The sequence below is a fragment of the Aspergillus ibericus genome, assembly GCF_003184845.1.
Source record: "Aspergillus ibericus CBS 121593 unplaced genomic scaffold BO80scaffold_11, whole genome shotgun sequence".
Classification (NCBI taxonomy): Eukaryota; Fungi; Ascomycota; class Eurotiomycetes; order Eurotiales; family Aspergillaceae; genus Aspergillus; species Aspergillus ibericus.
In genome coordinates, this window is record NW_020292109.1 from 479,411 (window position 1) to 486,289 (window position 6,879).

At 53.0% G+C, this 6,879-nt stretch overlaps 4 protein-coding genes across 4 annotated transcripts in view; 3 read left to right on the forward strand and 1 right to left on the reverse strand.

Moving 5' to 3' along the window:
• Nucleotides 1–545: 545 nt before the first annotated feature.
• BO80DRAFT_463228 (CFEM domain-containing protein) lies at nucleotides 546–1,960 on the forward strand (the record flags this gene model as incomplete). The annotated part of the gene is made up of 3 exons (XM_025722578.1): nucleotides 546–997; nucleotides 1,043–1,439; nucleotides 1,484–1,960. The coding sequence occupies 3 exons, from the start codon at nucleotides 546–548 to the stop codon at nucleotides 1,958–1,960; spliced, it is 1,326 nt and encodes a 441-aa protein (XP_025577317.1).
• Nucleotides 1,961–2,777: 817 nt separating this feature from the next.
• On the forward strand, nucleotides 2,778–4,047 carry BO80DRAFT_423453 (uncharacterized protein). The gene has a single exon (XM_025719058.1). It carries the CDS (start codon nucleotides 2,886–2,888, stop codon nucleotides 3,783–3,785), a length of 900 nt encoding a protein of 299 aa, XP_025577318.1. The 5' UTR covers nucleotides 2,778–2,885; the 3' UTR covers nucleotides 3,786–4,047.
• Nucleotides 4,048–4,705: 658 nt separating this feature from the next.
• BO80DRAFT_453696 (putative aminotransferase) lies at nucleotides 4,706–6,004 on the forward strand (the record flags this gene model as incomplete). The annotated part of the gene is made up of 1 exon (XM_025722030.1): nucleotides 4,706–6,004. The coding sequence occupies one exon, from the start codon at nucleotides 4,706–4,708 to the stop codon at nucleotides 6,002–6,004; it is 1,299 nt and encodes a 432-aa protein (XP_025577319.1).
• A 124-nt stretch (nucleotides 6,005–6,128) lies between these two features.
• BO80DRAFT_351329 (uncharacterized protein) overlaps nucleotides 6,129–6,879 on the reverse strand; it is a gene marked incomplete at both ends in the record, with an annotated part of 1,573 nt that continues 822 nt past the window's right edge. The window contains one exon of the mRNA XM_025715577.1: nucleotides 6,129–6,839. Coding sequence (XP_025577320.1) covers nucleotides 6,129–6,839 — 711 coding nt within the window. The remainder of the gene's footprint in view (nucleotides 6,840–6,879) is intronic.

The window sequence follows — 6,879 nt, forward strand, 5'->3', positions numbered from 1 at the left end:
TCTCTCTGGCAGCCCAGGAGCCATATTTATACCTGGACTGCGGTGACCTCGCCGGATCGGCTGCTCTCAAGTTGCTATCCGAGCTGACCTTACCAAACTGCATCTGCTTCTCGATACGGACTCGACTAATTGAAACTGATAGTCATGTAATTTCCCATGGCTCACAGAGATGCTCTTTCGGCCCCCACCCGAACACGACGAACTATCGCGACTAAGCGTTGAATTGTGCCCTAATTTCTGACCCTGGCTGACCCTGCCAGGCTAAGCCTCCTTGGCGTCTTGAGTGGGTCGACTAGCAAAATAATAAAATTAAATAACGATAAGACAATTAAACCAAAGAAGATGTAATATCATGATTGGAAAGGAAAAATAAAAAAAAGGACACAGGAATTGAGCCGCCCCTATCGCAGCATGGGGGCTTTGCAGAAACCCTACACTCCGCCGGTTCTATATATTTGGTGGGATGTCAATTGTCTTGTCTGCACCCTCGTTCTTTCTCCTATTGTACCACATCTTGTTTCGTTCTTTGTTGCCTACCATCCAAGATGCATCCTCTCTCTCGTCTTGCCTTGCTCGCGCTGGGCTTACCCCTCGCCTTGGGTCAGTTGGAGACCATTGGCGTGATCACCTCGGGGGTGACCTCGGTCTCGTCCACGCCCTTGGTCTCCTCCTCGTCTTCATCCTCTACTCCCCTGACGACACCAACCCCCAGTACCACCAGTACCACCACTCCTGGGAATCCGTTGATTCTCACCACCGTCTTTACCCAGCCGACCGGATGTGCCGGGGGCATGACCGAAGTGGCATCGTGGTCGACCGAGCTCTGGCAGAACATTGTCAACCCGGTGCCCACGTTGACCCTATCGTCTTGCTATCCGAGCCAATTTTACTATAGTGCCGTGGCAACGACGACGTTGCCTCCATACATCCAGCTGGTTTGTCCCGAAAACTGGGAGACGTACAATGTCACCGACACGTACATCATTTGTTGTCCAGGGTATGTCCGGTTCCTCTTTCACCAACAAATACTGACGATTCATAGGGGCTATGGTCTTTATGCTCCCAATTACCAGGACACGACGCGTCCGGGGTTGGGTGCGGTCTGCACTTCCAGCATCTGGCCGGATGTGTTGATGGACATTACCAGCTACGATTCCACGGCTTTGGCCACTGTCATTCCCACCATTGCGGGCGCCAATGGCACCTTGGTCTTTGCGACGGCGTTTGATGGCACCAAGGCCACTTCGGTGGTCTCTTCTACGTCCTCCACCAGCACCGTCACTCCTACTACCTCTGTTTCCTCTGTTTCCTCTGTTTCCTCTGTTTCCTCTGTTTCCTCTGTTTCCTCTGTCACTTCTGCTCCTTCAACTACCTCTGCCCCATCTACCACTTCCGTCACCTCCAGCCTGACAGCCATCTCTCAGCTCCCCAGCTGCGGTGTAAGTAGCCCTAAATCACACATGGCATCCGCTAACCTGTCTAGCAAACCTGCTTCAACAACGTCTTGGCGGAATACGAATCCCTCGGCTGTACCACATCGGACCCCTCGTGCCTCTGCCGGAACATCAACTTCTACTACGGCATCCGGGACTGCTCCAATGCCGCCTGTGGCACGGACGTGGCCAGCACCGTCATTGCCTTTGAAAGCAGTTACTGTACCTCGGCCATTGCCGCGCAAACCACGTATCCGTCGACGGCCACCGCCACTGCAGTGCCCACCGCCATCTCGGCGCTGCCGTCGTGCGGTCAAACCTGCTTCAACAACATGCTGGGCAAGTATTCCTCCCTGGGATGTAGCAGTGCGGACCCCTCCTGCCTGTGTGAGAACATTGACTTTTACTACGGCATCCGGGACTGTGCCAATGCTGCTTGTGGGACGGCGGTGGCTAGCACCGTGCTGGCATTTGAGACGGCTTACTGTTCATCTGCTACGGCTATGGCTGCTGCTACGAGCACTTAGTAGATGTGAGGGATTCACTGTAATTACTATCTGTACTGTGGATCCGAGTGATCCCGCCTAGCTGCAATCCACTATGTTTTGTTCAATGTCATTGAATATCCGTCGTATCCGACACGCTAGCTCTAAACTGACAGATGACTCAACCTGACTCAATTCTCCTAAATCCGTGACCTGTCCTCTATTTCCAGCCTCCGACAGCTGAACACCCCTCCCTCATCTGTCCCCACCTGCAGAACTAACCCCCTCACTAGCGCGAGGCAGTGCCATGTGTCTCGGAGCTCCGGCCCTCGCCCGAACGCCTTATCTCTGCGTACGGAAGTAAGCGGAAGGATTCAGGGACCATGCATGGGGCTCTGTGGTGGCATCCACGCGAGATTCGACCAAAGCAGGAGAGCTTGTTTAGTGCGGGACCGATCCTGCAGGATTTGCGCCCTAAAATCTGACCCTGAGTGACGCTAAGACCCTGGTGTGAGACCGGCGCTAAGATAGTTTAATTGATGCAGTGCAGGGTCGGGTGTCTAGCCGAGGTTATGCCCTGTTGGAGCTGAATATGTAGTCTCCGTGGTATCGTGTGCAGCCTTGTCGAGGCCTTGAAAGGGATTAGATGCGGAATTCGGGCGAAGGATGCGAGGTGCAGGTGAGTGGGGGCTGCATATGGATTATCTGGTAATACGAATGACACAGGATATCAGGAGATTTGAAGGTGACTCCTGACGGATATCGGGTGAGATGATACTACACTCCCTAAACCCTGTAGGCTGCCGTGTTCCTATTTCAAGCCCTCTCTTTGCCCCCCTCTCTTCTGTGTTCCTCTGTCACTGTCACTGTCACTGTCACTGTCACTGTCACTCTTTTTCGTCACTCATTTCTACTTCGTCACTCCTTTCCGTCACTCTCTACATATCACACTCATTGCAGCATCAAAATGAAACCCCTCAACCTCCTCCTCCTCCTCACCACCCTCCTCCTCCCCACCGTCCACGCCGACAACGCCTCCATCGGCTACGAACTCCTCTTCTACTACTACGTCTACAAAATGGAATACCAATCCGGCGCCCCCCGCACCATCGCCGTCGACTGCCAGTCCCGGGACACCGGCGGCGGGATGTGCAAATTCGACGAGTTCGTCAAACACGTCATCGAAGCCGACTGGTATCCGTCTTACGAGCCCGCGGCAGCAGACCACACCACCACGCCGGATGATAGCCAGTTGACGCGCATTAACCGGAATATCCCGGGTAGTGCGCGACTCGACCTCGGCAAGTTGTTGAATAATCTCGATCCGGATCAAAAAGCCTACGCGATTATTATTACCAAGGTGTTGCATGCGGCCGATGCGGCGTTCGCCGCGGACGAGAATCTCTCGACGACGGATATGGCGCAGGCGGTGGCGTACGCGAAAGAGGCCAAGTCGGTGCGGAATGAGGTGGTATTCCCGATTCAGCAGGAGGCGTTGCAGGGTCGTGTAGATGCCGAAGTGTTGGAGTATGTGCATTCGACGCTGACGGGGTTTGATTGGGTTCGGACGTTTGGGAATATTGATCTCGCGGTGGAGGATGGTTCGTTGGATAGTGATGTCGCCAAGGGGTATAAAGCGCAGTTGCGGCTGTTTGCGCGCAACTTTCAGCATGATATTTATGTGGCGAAGGAGGCGGGGCATTTGAATAATGTGCGGGCGTTGGCGACGGCGGTCACTCGGATTACCAGGAATATTGAGGATCGGGAGCCGGGTGCGACGGAGGCGGAGATTCCGTCGACCGAGTGCTCGGATGAGTTTAGTTCGGATGAGACGACGTCGTCTTCGTCGTCGTCGGGGTCGGATTAGTTGACATGATATTGGGGGATGTGGTGAGTGCGGTGGTGTGCTTGAGGTGTAGTTGTATATCGGACTGTTGTATTCACTATGTATATGAGGGCTCTTTGTGGAATTATCCGATTTGCTATATACTATGCAAGTACTGTGGCTGCTGTATATGGCAAGGACAGCATAAGAGAGATCTGTCAATAGCCATGGCCAATTGGTCACTAGTTAGCCTGTCATGAAGCCCAAGTACCTTCGAAATGCTTAGCATACTATTACATATCCCTTGACTGCTCTATATTCTGGCCGGTGAGATAGAAGAACGAAGTCTCGTCATCATGATACTCAAAGAACAAGCAATCTCTCGGACAAGAGATAACAATAGCCTTTAAGAAACCTACTATAGCTTATTGCTTCCAGGGCAAGAGAGTGCAATCGCAGTCAACATCCTCCGCAGCTGCTCGAGCAGACTCCCATAAGGTGATCCGGGCAGACCCACATTGGCCCTTTCCAGCTCGGTCTACCGAACCACACAACCGAATTTTCTACGCAACTTCTAGGTTCTCCACCAGCTGTCCATGGCGGGGATAACCTGATCCCCAAACCTACAATGGAGTAATGCAACGCCACCTCAGAACAAAATTTTCGGTTCGTTGCTTGCGTGACGTCATGTGCTGCAGTGCCTCAGATCATTCAGAACTTCGAGCCCATGATATAGCAGAACGAAATGAACGATATATGTCTACAATATGTACTGAGTATGTCGAGTATCATCTCTAACCTCCCGTGGAACCGAACAGACAACTTCCCGGCTAATAAGAACAAGGTTAAGGGTCAACCGGAACCAAACTCTTCACTCTTCAACCTCCCCCAAACACCACACATCCCCCCCCCAGCACCTTCACTACATCCCAGTCCCCTGGTACAGTCATAGCACAAACAAGATGACATCCCCCCTCTCCCAACGCGCCCACAATGTCGTCGGCTCCGCCAACAGCCTCATGTGGGACATCATGCGCAACCCCTGGTGTCCCACCAGCAAGCCAGACGGCTACGTCAACGTAGGGGTCGCCGAGAACGCCCTCATGCATGACTACCTCCTGAACTACATGAACACGCAACTCACCCTCCCAGCAAAGTATCTCACCTACAACGACGGCGCCATTGGCGCGGAGCGTCTTCGCTGCGCCATGGCCGCGTTCCTCAACAAACATCTGCACCCCGTGAAACCCCTCACGAGCAATGATCTGCTCGTCACGAACGGCGTCTCCTCAGCAATCGAGCACATCTCGTGGGCGTTCACGGATCCCGGGGAAGGAATTCTCCTCGGCCGGCCGTACTATGGGACCTTCATCCCGGATATGTCAGTGCGGCCGGGGGCAGTGGTCATTCCGGTGGCGTTTGGGGAGTGTGACCCGTTTAGTGTGGATGCCGTGGAGTGTTATGAGCGGGCATTACTGGCCTTTCAAGCCACCACGGGCCGGAAGGTTAGGGCGTTGATGCTCTGTCATCCGCATAATCCGCTGGGGCGGTGTTATCCCAAAGAGACGATGGTGCAGTTGATGCGGCTGTGTCAGAAATATCAGGTGCATTTGATCAGTGATGAGATTTATGCCCTGTCGGTGTGGAAGAATACGATTGATTTGGGGACGCCGGTGCCGTTTGAGTCTGCGTTGTCGATTGATACAGCGGGCGTTATTGACCCGGGGCTGGTGCATTTGCTTTGGGGTATGAGTAAGGATTTTGGAGCGAATGGGATACGACTGGGTGTGATTATTTCCCAGAGTAATCCTGTTCTGTTGGAGGCGATTAAGGGCGTTTCGCTATATACTTACTCGTCGTCGATTTCGGAACATCTCGCGGCGATTGTTTTGGAAGATGATGATTTTACGACTCGATATATCCAACTTAATCGGCAGAAACTGGCTGAGTCGTATGCATTCGCTGCGACATATCTCAAAGATCACGGGATTGAGTACGCCGCTGGAGCGAATGCTGCGTTCTTTCTCTGGGTGAATCTGGGCAAGAAGTATCGCGAGTTGCATCCGGAAGAGACTGCAAACCTGGGTGATGAGATTAGTGATAAGGTGATGCAATTGTTGCTGCAGAGGAAGGTCTTCCTGGCGAGTGGCTTTCTGTTTGGGTCGGAGAAAAGTGGTTGGTTTCGGATTGTGTTTACCCATCCGAGGGAGTATCTGGAGGAGGCGTTACGGAGGATAGTATTGGCGTTGGGGGATTTATAGATCGTGACTAGTTACATTAGTTTCCTTCATTTTCAACTCTAAGTAGACCTTGGAGAACCCAGCCTCAACAATATGACCTATTAGCTAGCAACGCAATAGCAATCAACAAATAGCCACCACCACCCTATAGCTCACTGAGGTCACTCACCTCCAGCAACTCATCCAACCCTACAACCCCCACCCACTCCCAAAACACCTCCCTCAAGCCCTGCCTCAACAACTCATCTCCCATCACATAGTCCCTCTCGTTATCCCACTTGACCACCCCAACCTGCCCCCTCAACACCCCACCATTCTCCACCATCATCCGCGAAGCATACAAATCCGCCCACAACCGCGACCCAGGTCGAAACTCCCTTTTCTCCTCACTCATCCGTACCAATTCCCCGAACCCTGCACACTTCTGCACCTGTTCCCAGTACTCCTCCGCTGCATAGTAAGCATGTACCCCATACTTCCCAATAACAGCATCATGCAACTCATACGAAACAACCTGATCCACCGTCCGTCGAAGATACCCAATCTGAGTCTCAAGCACCCTATGCACAGTCTCGACATCCACCTTCTCATCTCCCCCCTCCAACATACCCTCAAAATACCCCATCTCCTCCACCACCTTCGCGACCCGATACCGCACCCACTCGCGATACAGCACCCCGAGATCCGATTCCGGACGCACATTCGTCAAATAACTATTATCATATAGACCCGGGGTGGTAGCGCGCAGGGAGGTGATTGTTGTGATGCGTTCGGTGGTGCCGATGGCTCGGGACGCGAGGTGTTGGATTTCGCCGCCTTGAAGGAATATGGCGTGGCCGATGGGGGGGGTGATGATCTAACTTGCTTAGTGGGTAGGTGGGTGATAAGGGAGGAGG

What these genes read in the sequence shown, in the direction of transcription:
- BO80DRAFT_423453 (XM_025719058.1), top strand. Translation starts at nt 2,886, where the DNA reads ATGAAACCCCTCAACCTCCTCCTCCTCCTCACCACCCTCCTCCTCCCC.